General features: G+C 40.1%; 1 protein-coding gene across 1 annotated transcript; it reads right to left on the reverse strand.

The window, feature by feature from the left end:
* Window positions 1–2,446: 2,446 nt before the first annotated feature.
* On the reverse strand, window positions 2,447–14,498 carry ABHD5 (abhydrolase domain containing 5). Its single transcript, XM_010157299.1, has 7 exons — window positions 14,474–14,498; window positions 13,136–13,216; window positions 12,504–12,876; window positions 9,399–9,553; window positions 5,821–5,932; window positions 5,092–5,278; window positions 2,447–2,719 (listed from the first exon to the last, which is right to left on the reverse strand). The coding sequence occupies exons 1-7, from the start codon at window positions 14,496–14,498 to the stop codon at window positions 2,630–2,632; spliced, it is 1,023 nt and encodes a 340-aa protein (XP_010155601.1). The 3' UTR covers window positions 2,447–2,629.
* Window positions 14,499–19,859: the final 5,361 nt, after the last annotated feature.

Genomic DNA, 19,859 nt, shown 5'->3' on the forward strand with positions numbered 1-19,859 from the left:
AACGGAACCCCACTTCTGGAGAAACGGAGCTTATTCCCAGTCAGTGATTGCTCACAAAAGGTCCAGCTCCCAGGTCTTCTCAGTGTGTGCCATTCATTTTCTGTTCAGCACCTCTGACGGTGCTTATGAAAGTAACTTTATTAGGTTACGTGGCACACAACAGGATATTCGGAATGCCACGTTGACCTTCACAGCAGCATCTCATGCTGCCTGGAAGATAACCAACCAATGCTTTCTTGGTGTATACAATCAGCGCTCTCAGCGTGCAGTACTTGGTGACAAACACTTACCCATTTCAGTTAAACACAAGAAAACCTAAGAACATCGAGACATTTGAAAATAAACGTTACTGTATTTTTAATGCATTTTGGATGGTTTAGCTCAACTTATTAATTACTCCTGATTTCCGGGGCTTAATTACACACAATTTTTACAAAAGCAACATCATGTCTTAATACTAATCAAACATAACATTTGAGATTTTTTTCTTTTTATTGTGCAAAACTTAGGCAATAAGTCTTATTAGTACAGTAAGCTGAAAAAGCAAGGGATATTTAAAACAATATTCACATTCCATGTGCAATTTTTATCCCTACTTCCATCTTCTGATGTGGAACCTAGAATTCCCACCAGTAAGTGCTATCTGAAAATACCAATAGCTTGTTTCACCTTTTGTTCCTTGGAGGAGACTCAGATTATATTTTTGCATTAGGTTTTTACACACCATTAAAACAGTTGTTTAAGTTGACCGACACAAATTAGACACTGAAAAGTGTGAAAAAACTACAAACTGAAGGCATCCACCTGTATGGGAGCATGACTAACAATTTATAGCCTATATTCAAAAATATAATTGAGATTTTGATTTTCCATTTTATATTCACAATTTTAGCAAATAGCCCAAAATCTTGTTAAAAAATTCTGGATTCTGCTAATCGAAGAAGTAATCTAATTCAATAGTTAATTGTAATTAAAATCTCTAGCTTGTGAAGATATTAAAGAGCTACCAGTCAAGGCAGTCAACAAAGACTGCTTGATGTTTACAGAGCACCATTCAGATAAATATCTCCTTCAGAGAGATTATGTTTGGCTGGGAACATAATCAGAGTATTTCCTGAATGTTTTAGGTATTTTTTAGGTAAATATGTGCAAGAATTCCTTAATTTGTGAAAAATAATGCACAGCATTCCAATCAAGCTTTAAAACGGTGCTATCATTAATTCAAATTCTCTATGTATAAAAGTATCAAGAACTCTTCAGTAGTCAATTTAATATTCAAAATCAGATCAATAGTTTTATGTAAACTTGTTAAAAAAGAAACCACCACACAATTTGGCTTTAAAGTGACAAAGTATTTTGCTTAATATAATTTACTAAGCATGTGAAGAACTAATGTCAAACTACGATTTCAAAAAGATGCAGAGACTGGATTATCTCCAATACTGAAATACTCAATTAAAATACATAATTATACAAAGAATCTCCAAGAAATATAATCATAATTTTTTTACAGTGGTATTGCTCATTCCAGTAATAATCCTTCCTATAAGGAGGCTGCATATTAACTAAAATTACACTAACCCGTTGTAGTTCCCAATTAGAGAACATCCATATTCTCTCTCTGTCTCTTCTCCACCCTGAATTCATTAAAAAGTGGACTGCATGTTCTAAAGAAAAAGGGAATTATGCTCACTATCCAGATGGTTGTTCCCTAGCCCTAATCAAAATCTTGTCAACTTATCTACAATTGTTAGGTTTAGGCTAGTAACAAATCTTGCAGTAAAGTGTTAAAAATAGATGGAGTAACTAACAAGCCATCTTCTGTATTTGACATCACTGAAATCGATGTATCAAAAAATTCATGGAAGCATGAGTGCTGGTGACATCATCGACTCTTACAAACCGAGCCTTCCGTAAAAGTTGCACAGATGCAAAAAGATGCCTCGAGTTAAATGGAAATAAACCCGAAGAGAAGAAAGATTTCCTAATATTGAGCCCCAATTCATTACAAACCAACACTTGTATTTCAGTGACAGACACTGCTCACTATTTTGGCCCTGTCCCTCTCCCAGAATCAGCTTCATAAGCTGTTAACGCTCCAATAAAAAAACCAAACAACAACAAAAATCAACACCCTCTTAAAGTATTGTATTTGGAGTTCTAGATTCCAAAGCAAAATGTTTAAGCAATTTCATATTCTTGCTATGAAACATCAGTTAAAATCCGTGATTGTTTATAAAGAAGTCAAGTTGCATTTTATACACCGTGTCCATACCGATACAGTTCTCAGTGTTAGTGGAGAATTCAGCATCTTTAGAAGTTCAACATGTGCAAAATTAATTTACATTTTGAAGAAAATTCCACTTTAAAAAGTTATATGTAATTTCATATATGACAGGCCAATAATCTAAAGGCCAATCTCAAACAAAGCTGTACAAAGTTTGCCTCAAACCTCCCTATACCTCCCAAAAAAGGCACTAAGTGGTTTCAGTGTGCAAACGGCTTCTTGGAAGAACCAGTGTGCAAACAGAGCCTGTTCCATTAGCTCCGCGTTCTTTGTGGTGATTTCCTAGAGAGTATTGCTATTAAATGCTATCCGTGGTATGACTTTCTACGGAGCAGAAGGCAGTCAGTCCACAGAATCACAGATATCTTTCACTTTCTGATTGAAGTCTTCAGGCTGATCAGCATACACATAATGACCTGCACCAAGGATAGCCTGGAGGATAAAGGGGAAGAAACAGGTCAAAAATCACAGGAATGTAAGGAGCAAATGAAAAATGACCGGGATATGTGAAGGACCTGACTTTTGCACGTGACCTGCTTCACACGTTATTAAGACAGCTCTCAAAACTGGGACTGATCTCTTGCATGCGGCCTGCAGTACTGCAGTCAGCACAACTGCTGCCAGGAGGGGGTATGGTACAGCCTCAAAGGACTGAACATAAGGGAAAACCAACGCTTGTTCCACCTGCTGAAGGGACTTTGTTAGGCAGGACGAGGGTAAAACTACTGCTTATTCAACGGCAGACCTTGTTCAAAGAAAACACCACTCCAGCCGAAACAAGTCCCTGCAAAAAAACTTGAGGAGAATGTGCTTTACATATCAAACTTCTGATTCATCTTCACCCCCCTCATTCTCCACTCCAACAGTTCTGCCAGGTTGCTCTTTAGCCCTGTGTTTGCATTAAAGAGAGCATCAAATCATTTGGATTCTCTTACTATAAAAATCGTATGGAAGAGACTACAGAAGGTACCAGGATGAATGACTAAGGACGCAGAAGCTTAAATTGCTGGGGATTTTCTAGACTTGTGGAAGCGGATTTCAACCCTTTGAATCAACGACAACTATGTTAAACAGTAAAATCCAAATGATGCACTATACTGGGGGGGGGGGGACCTCCTTCTGACCTAGATTATTTCACAGCAGCTACCTAACAAAATTAAAGGCTGGTTACCCTATTTCTGTAATTCATCATTCTCTGCCAAGAGTGGTACAAAGCAAGCCACCACCATCGTGTACAGCAAAGGTACCTGACGCATTTTCTTTCCATTTTATAATCGGTCCAAGATGAATTTGTATTTAAATCTGTTTTTCCCCTCCCTCTATTAAAACACTCCCTCCTGAGTCTCTAATTGAATCCCTGAAGAGTACAGCTACCTTATTGTGTTAAAACCTCCCACAAACTCCAAGTACAAATTCATTAGAAATAAGCATACATAATAAAACTCCAGAACCTCTGTGCATTTTACCCAGGATGGCACTGCCTGTCCACATTTCAGCCTCAGCTTCACAAGAGCCCTTTCCCTCCTGCGGTTTTGTGAATGTCCCTGTAATTTCTACCACTCTAATTTACTTTTTAGAATCTGTATTTGGCTCGACAAAATTTTAACCTGGAATACAATAAAGTTTTCCCAGTCCCTTCTAAGAGCCAGACTGGAAAAACCTGCCTGAATGGTCTATATATGCTCACCCTAGCAATACACCGTACACGTCTTAACAGTGACTTTCTGTTACAGCTTTCTCTCTGGTTAAGAAGTGACACTTTCAGTCTGAATGTCAACATTTATGAAACACATCTGTGCTCTTTAACACACGTAAAGAGTTCAATAACAATGTCTTTTCTCTGAGTTCCAGCTCTGATGTCAGCCATGTCAAGATTATAAGATGTTATTTGAATGGTGTGTCGCAGCATACTATCAGCACCACATACTGTACGCTTCTGTCCAGACAGATCTAGACATCACTAAGAAGACAGCTGGTGTATTCAAATATTTTATCACCTCAGAGCATTGTCACATACATGCCTATTCAATTATCACAGCTGACTGATGTGACAACGCGTGAAGAATACTTTTAAATTCGTTTGTTTTCATCGAAATCAAGAAGATGCAGTATGCACGTTCGCATCAAGTTGCGAGTACACTCATTTTAAATGATAATGCCATACCTCTATACAAGAATGCATTAGCTAGGAAGGCAACACTCAGGGTTTTTTTTTTTTTAATAACTCCAAGAAGGACGCTTACAAGAACCTAATTACCAGGTACAAACGACTCATCAGAGAAACAAAAGCATTATACAGACAGATCAGAACAGTCTGTGAGAGCCACCTCACTATGTCATACATATATGCAGGCATTAGGACTGCTGTGGTTTAACACACAGGCAAAACCCCAGATACTTACCAGTGACCACAAAAAATACTTGTATTAGCGCACTGTAGAGCAAAACATTCTGCAGAGCAGAAGAATGACCTTGCTCAAAGACCTAATTCAGCTTCTAGTGCTACAGAAACTTTCTTTTGTACTCTGGAAACTCAATATTCTTTTGTCTTGGTATTCTCTGATCTAAGTGTTTTCTCTCTCTGTTACAGAAATCAGAAGTTATTACCCCAGGCTCTAAAACACAGGGCCAGCCCCATCCCTGGCTGTCTTCAAGGCCAGGCTGGATGAGGCTTTGAGCAACCTGCTCCCTTCCAACCCAAACCATTCTATGATTTCCACATTTGGTATAAAAACGCACCACTACTTAAACAAATCCACACAATAAACAAACAGCTGCTTAATAATGTCTTATTGTCAACTTACTATTGTCTTCACATAGGAATTTGGTCTCAGAGACTGGATAGTGCTGCCAGAATTGCCATCTATACACGAACGTGCTCCATAGACCACAGTGATAGGAATGTCTCCATCCATTTGTGGAATCCGTTGCAGCATTGGCCTTTTTGCCCATCCGTAAGGAATAGTCATGTTCTTGAATGCTGTTTCACCACTTCAAGTCATTCAAAAGAGTAAAGACAATTACATTTCCATTGGATCTGCCTTTTCCCTAAATTAGAGTATCTGTGCCTTTTGGTAACATAGAGTGCAGCAGTATACGAGGCTGTGATTTTTTACTATTAAGAAATATAAATTTTCTAGGTCTGTATGTAATTTTCAACAGAAAGAGCCTATGTACTTACAGTACTAAGTAATGACATGTAAAAGAATGAAATGCCCTAAAGTTTTTAAAGAAATTCTTTACGAATTAAATCACCATAAAAATTTTTTACTTAAAATTAGTGCCCCAACTCTCTCAGAATTAACAGGTAATTTAGAAGAAATAGGGAATTAGGAGAGCTTTTACATTTACCAGTTCCTGAAATTCAGAAAAAGTACAATACCATCTTTTTTCCTTTCTAAATCAATACAATAAATGTTACAATTAAAAAAAAAAAAGCAAGCATGTGCACTGTTGCCATGGCCATTGGAGGGAGTAGCAGGCACCAAATAAATGACAGACTTCAAAACATATATTGGGAAATCCATACTGACCTGGGTGACTGTACATTGCAGTGATAGATGTATTCAGCTACGGTGTTATCGTCAAACATCGATGAATATTTTCGCTTGAAATCTGGTCTTAAACGCTGAACAAGGCTTAAGCCTGTTAAAACAGAAAACACTATTAGAGAAGGAATTAGTACAGACGACTATCAGACTGCCTAACGCTTTTCATTACAGCTCTCCAAACACGTTCCCTTGAAACTCGTGGCTAAGCTTGATGACTTCTAAACCAATGTTTTGTTTCAACACTTGCATGTCTTAGGAAAACATAACGGTATTACACCAAACAATAATGAAACAAGTATTCTACAGGATTTTATGCTGCAAAAAAAGAGGGGCAATTCAATCTCTGCTGAATACGTATGAGAAGGGCCACTGCAGCAAGAGAAGCAACAAGTAAAAGGGAAAAAGTGAAAGGCAAAGCATCTTTTTGCCACCACTTTAGTCTCACATGATAACAACAGTGTCTTTCTCCTTTGGCAGCACTGGGTGAGCCAAAAGCATCCCACTTTACAGAACCAGAAGGCACTGTTGATAAAGCTGGGCTGACTTCCTTCCTTACGTATAAATCTGTGCTCTCCTTTTACAGAACAGCCGTCTTCTGAAGCTAGTTTGTCTAACTAGTGTTTAGTTGAAAGAACAGAGGTCTATGCTGAAAAACAGTTTCAGAAATCTGGATGTGAGTATCAGACACAAGAACTGGCATAAACTAAGAGAATTTACCTAAGGCCTAAGAGAATTTAACCTACTGTCTCTGTGCTCTCAACAGCCAAAGCGAAGCGGGTCCCTTCAGGGGCCAGTTCAGACTTTCTAAATTTAAGCTCCTATTCTGAATCACTTCTTTAAGGAAGAAGACTCTTCTAGTTGACCAGAGGGATCTTTGGAACAAAAGCCTCATCAAAAGCTAATCTTAGTCTAAGAATATTATTCATCCATGAAGAGATAGGCTCGCAGTTTACCACTTGGGTTTATCAACTGAAAGTACTGTAGTTAATGTGTGTAATTAGGATGATGTCACTTCTTCCCACCTGCCCCTGGCCAAAGGCCTGGTACTATTTATGTACACCTTGTCACAGCGATCCACGCTTTTGTAATCTTGAGATTAGACTATTTGCAACACACCCTTATGTATGCTTTAAATCAATTTGGAAAACTAATGCAGAGCAAGAGAAAATAATTCCCAGAGGAGAATGAAACAAGGAGTCAAGGCACCTTGGAACAAGTTTTGGAATGAAATCACACTGGTTCATTCTCGTGATGTTTATTCAAGATCCCTTCAATTGTCCGGTCGATGTTTTCCATAGTTTTTATGGAAATACCAGAAGAAACACTAACACTGAAGGCTCTGAGTTCCACTAACGGGGTGTGTTCACAGTGACATTACTGTTGTGCTGAGGAATACTCTAAGAATGGAATTTACAAATCCATTCTTAGAATTTACAAATCCATCCAATCATTCTAAGCACTGAAACCCCTATACTGTGAGCCTCCTGGGTGACTGTTAAGTGAAGGAAAACATGCAAATCAGCTAACTAGAAACCACTCAAAGAAAAAGATCTCTCTGGATTCTGCCTCCCTCCCAGGTTTAAGTATCTGCCTGTGGATCCGATTAAATATCCATATGATACCATCTGATATCCCAAAAAACACCTGGCTCACATTTAAGTGCCTAACTCATACCTTTGAACGAGAGTAATTGGCCTTACAGGGAGGATCAGCGAGCTACGCCTACCCAGCAGCTTAAGCACAAAGCACACGTGCACGTCGAAGGAAAGCTGGGTTTGGTTCAGTGCCTTCATCAGGCTGGGATTGATGCCTACTGGCTTCACCCATCAAGAACAGCTCATTAAGCTGATGACAGAAAACTTTTTTAACACGTGGAGTGAGAAATGGATGAAAAATTCCGAAGAGCGCTGCCTTCCACAGCACCCTATCAGGAAGGCTAGGCTGGGGATATCTTGCAAAGACAGGGCATGTTTCTGCAGCATGGTCTTGACTGCACGTATGTGCTAAGGGAGACAACTTCAGCTTTGAACACTTCCACGTGGACTGATTTATGCATGCATTGATTACTGGATAAAAGGCATTTAAATCAGTGCTTATCACTCAATATGCTTCAGGTTAGTTTGTTAACCTAATCAGCATTTCACTTTAAAAAAAATATCTGTTTGTACAAAACACGTTGCTTGTCTGAAAGGCTAATTTTGTCACGTTCCTGAAAACAGACAAATAGATCAGCACATTGAAATATATATTCTGTAGAAAGAGATTTAGGAAACAGGCGTGGTTTAAAGGCTTAAACAAAGCCTAGAAATGCCCCTAGTTTATCTTCAGACTGAATACTACAAATGATGAAAAGGTGAGTTAATTGTAACTTGTGAGGGGCCTGAAGAATACCTTTCTCCAAGCCTCAGCAGCAGACACTCCTGTAGCACAGAGTAACAGACAGATAACCTCCTTCCTCTCCAGCAGGAGATTTGATCACAGCCTCCTCCCCACGTAAACTAAAGCCTTAGTATTTTTAGTCATTCCTACCTCGTCCTAGTATGAGGGTAAACAGAGTTGATCTAACACCTCATCAGTGCTGCTGAAGAGACAGAAATATGAAGGATAGACTGCCACTGTAATGCAGGACACTGAGACCCATAAAATGTGCTAGTGTAATAAGAAAATGGACAATGGAAAGAACCCAGTTTCAATTTAACTTCTTTAAACTCAAGCTAAAGACAAATGAGTTTGAGAGACTGCCTTCTAATGCTCACCAAATCTAGAAATTCTGTTTGTCCATCAAACCGCAGATGGAAGGGAAACTCAAGGGACTGAGACTGGAGGCAACCAGAAAAACCCCTTTTCACGTTCATGCCTCCTTGTCAGGCTTCCCCAGCAGATGTCCACATAAGCTGACTCACTGTAACTGTAGCCTTCAATAACATAATGTAGCTCGCTATAAACTACCCTACCCATATATCTAATAAAAATAGCTTGCCCTCTTGTACTCAAGAGTTCATCTGTCCTCAACCCCTCCCACCTTCTCCTCCAACTCTTTTCTCCGTGGGTGATATGCGCTTGCAACAAAGCTTCTCAACGTGGGCCACAAAACTGGTGAAGGGTCTGGAGAATATGTCTTATGAGGAGCGACTGAGGGAACTGGGCTTGTTTAGCCTTGAGAAGAGGAAGCTGAGAGGAGACCTGATCACTGCCTACAACTCCCTGAAAGGAGGGTGTGGAGAAGTGGGTGTTGGTCTCTTCTCCCTAATGACAGATGATCGGACGAGGGGGAATGGACTCAAGCTGCGCCAGGGGAGGATTAGATTGGATGTAAGGAAGAAGTTCTTCACTGAAAGGGTTATCACGCACTGGAACAGGCTGCCCAGGGAGGTGGTGGAGTCACCATCCCTGGATGTGTTTAAGAGACGGGTGGATGAGGTGCTGAGAGATATGGTTTAGTGGTGGACAGATACGGTTGGACTGGATGATCTCTAAGGACTTTTCCAACCTAGTGATTCTATGATCTGCCCCATGTTTACTGAAAACAGAAACGGTATTTAAGAGTAGCTGAAACTCACCAAAGGGTCCTGCTATCCTCAGCCCAGCTAATGGGTTAAATGGACTCAATACAGCTCCTAGTGCTTTGATCCAGATTGGAATTGGTCTTTCGTGTTCAGCATTGTCAGGCCTCTCTGGAAAACCCCACGGCTCCACTAAGATAAGGTGTTTGACCCTGTCGGCAAAAAAGGGTTCAGAGGTTTAGAGTACGTCGCTTTTTCTTTGACCGAGTATGACGGTAATGTGCTATCTGTGGACTATGCAACCTGTTTTAGTCACTTGCATCATAGCAGCTTATTACCTCGTTTCTGATTCAGCAACGGTTTTCCTTTCCACTGCTAATTAGAGAGGGACCGAACTGTAACTAATTGTATATACGAACACCAGAAACTTGTAAGGTCACGTCACAAAGAGCAGCTCAGCAGTCAATAGATACCCACTGTCATATACATATGAGAAAAAGGCCAATCTTGTTTCTAAAAAATAGCTTAATCTATATTCTTAGTCAACATTATTTGCAGGAGCAGTTTAATTCAAGAGGAAAGAAGATAATGGCATGTATTTCATTTAAGTAAACTTGCTAAAAGTCTTTCTTTTCCAAGTCATCTAAGATCTCTGTTGTAAGAAAAGATGCAATTTATCTGAAAAATCATCTTATCAATGTAAAATTTAAACTGAGAAAGGCAGAGCAAAATTAGCAGATGTTTTCTAAATTTATTGATTTTTAAGTCATGAAAGAAACGTCAGAGAGACAATTTATAGAATTATTACTCAAAGGAATCTCAGCACAAGAGCATAGGATGCGTCTCCAGCACATGCAACTACCAATCACTTCATGCTGCGAGTCCCCCTCAAGCAAAAAATGCATTTCATCTTGGTAGATTGGGATCATCCATTTCTGTTTAATCCCCTAATAACACCTACTCTAACTGTCCTAGATACTGCTCATTTCTGAAAAACTGACCCTTAACTATAGTTTTGCATATTTAAGGTGATTGTCCATGCAAGCTTCATCATCTTTACTTTCTAGTTCATTACTTCTTCTCTTTCAAATCCACAAGATTAGACATTTAATACAGCAGAGTTCTTTGCACCTAAAATGATATCAGAAGCGATTCCAAAGGCTATTTCCGGGCTATAATCAGCTGGGAAACCAAAAATCTGTGTCTAAAATGAGGGGTTGAAAAGGATTAAGATCACAAAGACGTTTCTTGGCTGTCAGCTTGGCCGTGAGCGTATTTGCACACAGCAACAAACACCAACGGTCAGAGAGGACAGGCTAGAATTTAACTACACAATCCAAGCAGGAGAGAGTAGAGGCTAAGGAGCGCAAGCAATGAGGAGCCATTCAGGACAGCCATGCATTCTGTGCACAAACAACGGCGTTATAACACAGCAAACACATGAATAAATATAGAGTAAGCTTTTTTCAGTTTCCTTTCCTAATACTTCCTATTTGGCATTTCTCCTTTTGGTAATCAAGCCTAAAATATAGCCCAGGATAATGGGAAGTTGACCATGAGAATGATTCAAAAAGTCGTAGTCCAGAAGTTGCAATATTTGAAAATCACGACCCACCACCACCTAGGAATATTCTAAGCGAGAATCGTTTTGGATTAGGAACCTCAGATGTCCCATGAACAACTGTGGTACAATGTAGTAAATTAATGGATCACCTAAGCAAAGAAACAGATCTCCTTTCGTAACAATGTGTATCCAGAATCCCTTAAGTATCTAATGCATTGTTAGATAATCTGGCTGAAAGCTGTGCTATATTTATCACTTGATTCAATACTGTCTTAAGGTCCCACCAGTCAATTTGCTGATTTGATGGTGTCAGTCCAGTTTCAGAGAAACATGAGTAATGTGAAAGCACCAACTGAAACGCCCCCAAATTAATTAACCCCAACTTAAGCACAGCGAGGCATGAAAATAAAAGGTACCACTTTCAATGCAAAGGTTTTTGGAGGGGGCAAAACCAATATCCCATCCTCACAGGGATGGGACAGCACCGTTTATAGGTATTTCAGAAAAAGGGGTAAGAAACTTGTACGTGATCCCCACAAGAAACTAGCTACAGTTAGCTAAAAGTAGCTTTATTCCTGAAACGATAACAGGTTTACAACTCTAGAGCAAAGGACTGTGTTTCTTCATGGCAATTCTGGATGTAGGCACACGTTTGCATTCATAAATCATTTCCAGTCACACGTGCCAGCTGTTGTCCAGTTGGAAAGAAAGAGGCAGAGTGATTTAGGAGAAATGATGTATGAATTTATTACAAAATCTCCAAATGAGAGACAAAGAAATTCATAAGGCATAAATCAACATTAATATAAATGAATATTTGAACCACGTGGAAAGCTAAACTAATATTCACAGTTTTTCACAGGAGTCCACTATGTGTACCTAAACAAAAGCAATGCCCTTTTTTTTTTTATACAGAAGGACTTCAGTTGGTGGGATCCTAGCTCACCAAGGGCTATATAACCAGACTATATAAAAACAAGGAGACAAACTATTAGTTTAAGGGGGAAAAAAAAAAAGTTGCTGTTGGCCACAATGTGGTGGAGAAAATGCCGATGAAACACAACTACAGCACTGCTGCAGCTGGGTTGTTTTGCAAAGAAGAAATATGAAGTGGCACACAGACAATTTAAATCAAACAGTCACTAAAATCATTTTATATCATCGTACTGGCACCAGGCTGACGGCTAGCATAAATTACCAAGGAGAATTACGCTCAGAAGTTTCAGTATAATGGGAAGTTTGGCAGAAATAGGCTTATTTTCCCATCACAAACCTAGGTTTGCCCAGAGATGTCACAAAACATTCACACATAAATAAAATATTTGCTGTTTCACCTCATAACATAGCAAGGGGGTACTGAACAAAAACAAAGAGGTACAGGAAAGTATGTTTACCACATCTACTTGTTACTATTCAGCTGGAAACAAAGCACACAGTTAATACTTGGGGCTTAAAATTCAGTATGAAGGGGTTTTTTTTAATCAGCACAGTAATTTACTTAAAGATAATCCATAAAGAGCTTGATGAAATAAAATCTGTGTTAAAATCACGAGACAAATACAGAAAAGGAATTCCTTCATTCCTTCATTTGCACATACCTTGATGGGTATTTTAATGAGTAAGCAGCAGCCAGGAATCCACCTAGGTTGTGTCCAAGTAAAATCATTTTTTCTAGCCCCACCTCCTTTCTCCATTCTTCTATAGATTCCACAAACTGATTTTCTGCTTCCCGAGCATCGGTGTCAAAGTGTGGTCTGCTGCTATGTCCAAATCCCAAGAGGTCAAAAGCATGAACGGTCCTGTTCTCACAGAGATCTTCAAAATTGAGAGCCCACAGTCCGACACCTCCTCCAAACCCATGCAGGAGAACAAGCGGAGTTTTATGTGAAAGCTCCGGAGAGAACGTCAGCGTCCATATTTTATTTCCATTAGATATATACACATATCGTTTATTGTATGTGCTCGTAATACCTGCAGAAAGAGTGGGGAAAAAACGACACTGCTAGACATGCCTGACAAAATATGTAGCACATCTTACGGAAGTCGCTGTTTTAAATAGGAGCTCCCTTTCAAAGGAGAGATCAGATCAAATATCCAAATAAGGGAACAATGAAAATCTATTTCATCACAGTGTAGAAGCCATATTTTAATACTTCTTTGATTATATTTCATGTAAATTTATAGAAAAAGTAGTTATATCTATAAATCTTACTAAAAATCAAAGACTTACATTTTAGCATTTTGTCCTCAGCCTCTTTAAGGTGCAGCAGTGATGTAGGACACCAGGCAGGAAGCCAGCTGAATAACCATCCTAACCTATAACAGTAATACAGAATATACATTTCTTGAGCAAGACAATCATTTTTTCTACCATTTGATGCTTTGAAGACATTTCTTTTGCTACTCTTCTTGAAAGAACCCATGTAAACCACACGCCACGCCAGACAGGAGTGTGCAGTAGGAGGAAACCCACTCTCTCTTGACTTTTATAACGTGGCGCCGTGATCAGGGGCGTTTTTCAAACGGCGTACTGTTTCTCCGCTTCGTGTTCCTTATCGGAGTGTGCCGATCGATCTCTGTCAGAGCAGGCTACTTCTCAGAACCTGGAGACACCGGCCCTCACACCGACGTGAGGAGCTTGGCAGGGTTTGTAACACAATCCTTGGGGTTTCCAGCCGCCTCTCAAGTTCCCCTGGAGGTCTGCCTGCACACACGTTACCCTGCATGAACCCACGATCTCCAATAAAGCAATAAACCCTGCGCTCGCCAGCCTAACCTGAACCAATTCATACACTAGATAAATGCTGAAAGTGAAAAATAAGCAGGTTTATTCTAGCAAAGCAAAGAACTAGGGAAGACTTCATTACCCACTTGCAAACAAAGTCCCAGGGGAAAACTAAACAGCAATTTCAATTCCTCCAACAGAAGCTGCTTTTCCAGCTGTCAGTTACTATCTTGGCAGTACTAGCTTGACCAGGAGAGCAGGGGGAATGACTCAGCTAGCAGCATTGCTTCACCCACAGTGCGTCAAAGGACACAGCAATTAGGTACAGCTCTTCCTGGGTGCTACTTTATCCCCTCGTCTTCACGAAGAAATACTCTTTTCCATCTCTCACCCGTTTTTCAAGTGACTCAGACTATCAGGGCAAAGGCGATTACTGTTAGGACCCCCGACCATTCCTCACAGGGAAGAGGATGACCTCATCAACTTTCTTCAGCACGTTTTTTCCTACACTGAATTGCATTCCAGTTAGTTACAGTATTTTCAGGATTGAATGCTGTAGTAGTTCTACAATAATTAATGTTAGAAGACTCTAAGGTTACTAATGTACAAATTTTCAGAGCGTACACAACTCATCGATAAGAAATTACAGGTCTGGCCTGCCAAGTTCTTTATCCAAAGGGCCTTATCCCCACCTTTCTAAGGGGCTGAGCTGCCCCAGCTGCATAGCTACTTGAGTTTATGATGCAACACGGAAGCTCTTGTGCGTGCGCACAACGCAGTCGCAAGCGGCACCGTTCGGATTCGTGGAAACACGTTAGGGGACGTCAGAAGTAAAACCCAAACCCATACCTGATGAAAATGGATTCATCACCCAATCACCCACGCCCACAGCTATTCAATAGTATTGACTCCCCTGAGAAACACACTGTTGTCTGTCTGTTCTGTAACTGACCTTCCTAAACCACCAGACCGTAGGAATCGTTATAAGGGTGTATTGAGGGAAGACTGGGAGGCGACGGTGTGTCCTTCCATACCATGTCCTCGTGCAATCCAAGAACAGAAGGAACTCAGCATCTTACAGGAATGGGCATCCAATTGCCTCCACATTAATCTACAACATTTATTTAAAGTACAGTATTTAAGAGGTTGAAGCTGGCACCAGCCAAAAGCAATTTCCTCAGCAAATAACTGAGTTTAACAGTGTCACTAATGGTGTCCAATGTTATGAATTACTCTGGTCAATTATTAAACACCAGCTATGTCACTACCCTTCTGAGCCAAACTTTCTGCTAGTTATGTGCTCAACTAGGCATTTTCATTCATAACTCTCAGGTCAGAAGCACAAAACCCCGTCACTATTTCCCCCATGCCAAAACTATACGGTTCTTCTCTGCAAAATCACTGATTTAGCAAAGAAACTTCTTTAAAGATGTTTTTCTTTTTACAGAAACATAGAGCTGTAACTTGTCAACATGATGACAGTGCAGAGATATGACCACAATGAAATAAAAACAAAACCCACAGTTCACAGTACTAGTATTTTATTTCCCAGTCCTAGGCAGACACCTGGATACTCAAGAAAAATATTTAGAAAACTGTATCAGAATGGGGAAGTGGTTACTCATAGCCCTACTCTTCTTTTGTTACCAGTACTGTTTACAAACATGGAGATTTTCCTTCCGAAGAGACATTGCATACATGTATAGCTTGGCTAATAGAGTCAACAACCTGAAACACTATGTTTGCAATTCATTCATTCTGCACTTGCTGAACTAAAAGTGCAAGAAGACTTTGTCAAAAAAAAATTATCACTTCCTAAAGAAGTGATTTTAGAGAGAAAATATGTAGTTACCTATATTCAGGACTTAATAATTTGTTTTCACCTCTTTCCAACAACTATTTACCACATTGCTAAGTGTTTTCCACATGTGGAGAACAAGCAACTATTTAGTCTTTTTGAACCATTTTTCTGACATAGGCATGCTCTAGCCTTCCAAAGGTATCCTTTCTTTTGTACAGCTGTGCTAAATGTGTCTTCTAAATACACGTAAGAATGTCAGTTGCCTACACGGCCTATCATGCTATAAAGTTAAAATAGTTCTGTAACGTCAAAAAAGCAGCAATAGGTCCCTCAAGTCAGCGTGCTTACCTGCAAAGGAGGTAAGATATGGAGAACGAAAGGTTTCAACAGTAGGTTCACATTGTGAGCTACCTCTGCCAGGAGAGGCAGACCCCACTCTGCTCTCATCACCCACCACTCCCCAGACACTCTGCTTCCATCCTTCTTTTTACAAAAAGAAAACTCAGCAGTGGAATCTTGTCTGTTGAGGAGTTAAGAAATCCATTGGGCTCAACTACATGCTATATTAAGAAGTGTGAAATAAATCTGGCAACTGACAGCCCAAATTTCTGTCTCTTTTATACTGACTGCACATATGGTGTTAGACATCAGATTACCAAGACACATAACTAGTGGAATTTAACCTGTATATTATTTTGTGGCCACACAGTAACATAAACCAGTGTGCACATCCAAACTGAAATAAGCAACAATTATTAGGGCAGAGCACACCACAGAATGTTTCCTCATGTCTTCTCTTTGGAGTCAGTTAGAGTTTTCACAGCCACCTGAAAATGTTGGGAGTACCGGAGGCTGGAAAAATCAGAGGCCTCCGGTGAGGGCCTGCTGGCCTGCTGGGCATTCAAAGAAGCCACTCTCTCTGCCAACAGACCTCCACGTTTCTTGTAACACGTCTGGGGTAGGACACCAGAAGGGAAGGGAAAGCCCCAGAGACACCCACCAGAAGGCCAAAGGTATGGAGAAAGTCAAGGTGATTAGCGTGAAGCTAGAAGATTAGTGAGACCACCAGTAACCCATGCTGATGACCAAATACAGTAATGAATAATGAAAACAAAAGTGACACAGGCGCAGAGAACTGACAACGTGGAGCTGCACCCAGCAAATGCAAGGGACAAGCCGCCAGCCAGGACCTAACACCTTGGCTGATCGGAGCACGTGTCCTGTTTTCCTGGGTCCAAGCTTAAGCAAACATAAAAGTAAATATAAATAAATAAATAACATTACTATTTAAAAATAAACAATTACCGTCTCAAGGAGAAAACAGTAAGTGAATATGGTGTACAGTGTGAGTAAGGATAATACTGCTTTTCCTTAGCTGCTTGAGCATTTGATCAAGAACTTGCTGTCACAGCAAAGCTTAAACTGCCCAAGGGTGACTTTCAAAAGAACTGAGAATCAAGTAGAGGCAGAGGCACAGTAAACCTGATCCACCCATCCACCTCCACTAATTAGGTCAAACTGGACGAAGAACGTGACAAATGGGTAACTTGGATACTACCATTCTGTCAGCGAGATTAATCCTATTGAGCCTGGTGAGAATTGATTACATGCAAGGCAACCGACGGATCTGTAGCCAGCTACAAATTTGACATACTCCACAAGAAGCTCAAGAAAGCTGAGATAATACTGAAGCATTGAAAACATCTATTGTAACACTGAGGGATGCACTCAGACCCTTGAATGGTCTGTCTGACTCATGGCTTGTAATGGGGATTTAACAAATGAAGCTCTACCATACAAAGATGTTCAACGAATGTTCAGCAGAAGTTGCTTGTAACTCCGTCTAGGAGATATAAATGTACACACATGGAGCTCATTCTCTCACTTTTCAAGCTCACAGTTTACTTACTCATATCAGAGTTATACAGATGCATGGCTTACAAGATGGACTAAGCGTAGTCATTCAACAGAAGCATCTTCCCACGTACACCACCACTGTAGAGCTAGCTGCAATAACCTATGGAAAGCCTCTGTGTGACAAAAAAAATCAACCCAAAACCTGTAAGCAACAGAACTCCACTAAATCAGAGTAAATGAAAGTAACGTCATTTGCCACATGATTTGTCGACAGTTGCCGACCCACCGAGACAGGGCGTGCAGAGATCCTTCGACAGCACTGCATACAGAACTGGCCTTTCACTGGGAATTTTGAAGTTAGTAAAGTAATCAAAACTCCCCATGCAGACCAAAACACTGGTGCTGCCACATGAAGTGTGGAGAACAGACCTTCCTGTCGTGAAGATTACTTGGACTTCAAAATGACATCAACAGGGAAGCCAGAGCTCAGGGTATACAAGAATTACACAATAACTCACAGGATTACGGGAAGGAAACTGAATGCACGAGCAACAGAGCTGGATATCTGGGTTTGTCTTGCTCTCAGTACACGAATACATTTAATATTTTTAATTGAATTTCTGCAGACAGTGTTGCAAACTACCAAGGTTTTAGCTAAGGAACAAGCTCAAAAACTTAAAAAGCTAAAACACTGGGTGAACTCACGGGTAAACTATTTCAATCTTTACCCTTAGATTTTATTAGAATCAAGCTGATCTTTCAAAAAACCTTAACCCTCTCCTCTCCCAATTCTCAGAATTCATTCCAGCTACTTACAAGGAAGGAAACACAATCACATTAATGTGGAAAATTTGTTGTACTGTTTCTGCCCAGCATTGACAGGAATGGCATTGTGATTTTCAGGGCTATGCAGCTGGCATGGCCGTTGCGAACCTCAGTCAATTCGAGCTAGCCCCAAATTCAGAGAATCTTGCACTGTAACTGTAAAAAGATGGTAAGCTGATGGAAAGACAGCTCAGACTCCTATCTTGTTTCCTCATGCCCTATTTTTGAAGTGCTGTACTGGCAAAGGAATTCAGAACAGCCAATGTCTTGAAAGCATCATTAGGCTTACTCTTTTTACAAGGGCCTGTAGTGACAGGGCAGGGGGTAATGGGTTTAAATTGAAAGTGGGGAGGTTTAGATTGGATATCAGGAAGAAGTTCTTCCCGGAGAGGGTGGTGAGGCACTGGAACAGGTTGCCCAGAGAAGCTGTGGATGCCCCATCCCTGGAAGTGTTCAAGGCCAGGCTGGATGAGGCTTGGAGCAACCTGGTCTAGTGGAAGGTGTCCCTGCCCATGGCAGGGGGGTTGGAACTGGATGGTCTTTAAGGTCCCTTCCAACCCAAACCATCCTGTGATTCTATGGTTCTTCTCAGGTAACCCCGTCACATAAAAACAGTGAAGCATTGTACTTCAGTGGAAGCAGTCACAGATCTAAGTGTTCTGCTGAGCTGAGGTTAGTGCTCAGTGTTTTATCAAAACAAACCCTAAACACTTAAATATTATCACTAGTCCTTAAGGAACACACAGGAGAGATCGGTAGTAAAAGAACGGAGCAACCACCCACAGGGAAAAGCAACTCACTCAGCCCTTTCAAGTGTAGAAATACTAAGAATAGGCAAAACAGAAGGAGTGAAAAGGAGCATCAGATATTCATAATGGGGCAAGAGGTCAACATATCAAATTCAGGGCAAAGTGCCAATCCAAAAATAAAACTGTTTCACTATTTTTACTATAACGTTCTACAAACACCCTATAAACATAGGATTTCGTATGGATGGATGCTGAAGTGAAATAACTACAGATACCCTTTTACCCTGTTAATTACCTTCTTTTTTTCCTTTTCTAACTCTTCTTTTTTGTTCAAGAGAAACAGCAGAAATAAGTCCGTTTTCTGAACATTTTCTGCATTTTCCTCAGCAGCAGTCTACAAAAAGCAGACCAGGCAAGTACGATGTGGTTTCTTCCATCATTCACACCACCAAGTTTTCAGTGCAAATTCTACTTTTGGTTACTAAATTTCAAGTTTACAGGCAATAAACGGAAACAATACAAAGCAAAAGAAACAGTCGAGGATGATGCAATCAATAGGACTTTGTGTCTCGCAATGTCAGAGAAAAGTAGCAGGTTTACATCTGGCCAATTTATGACCAAGATAAAGTTAGGTTATAGTAAACTTTTCCTTTCCTATTTCATTAATTTAATGGCCTGCAACATCAGAATACTGAGTGCTTTACACGACTGATTATGGCAAGAATTAAGGCTTCTTTATTAACATTTACCAGCAACACTACCATTACATAAAACCTACTTTTTAAGTAAAGAAAAATATTTTTCGTTCCAGCACTCACTACATCCAAGTTTCATCTTGTCCTCTATTTACTCCCAGGAGATTTTCTCTTGAATGTAGGTTGTTTAACAAATCACGGAGGGAAAAAAATACATTGGAGAAAAATGAAATGAACCTATTTAAAACAAGTGTGTGAAAGAACAAGAAAACATGTTTTCTAAAACTCTAGTAAACTGAAAA

Source organism: Eurypyga helias, unplaced genomic scaffold, assembly GCF_000690775.1.
Source record: "Eurypyga helias isolate BGI_N326 unplaced genomic scaffold, ASM69077v1 scaffold39938, whole genome shotgun sequence".
Classification (NCBI taxonomy): Eukaryota; Metazoa; Chordata; class Aves; order Eurypygiformes; family Eurypygidae; genus Eurypyga; species Eurypyga helias.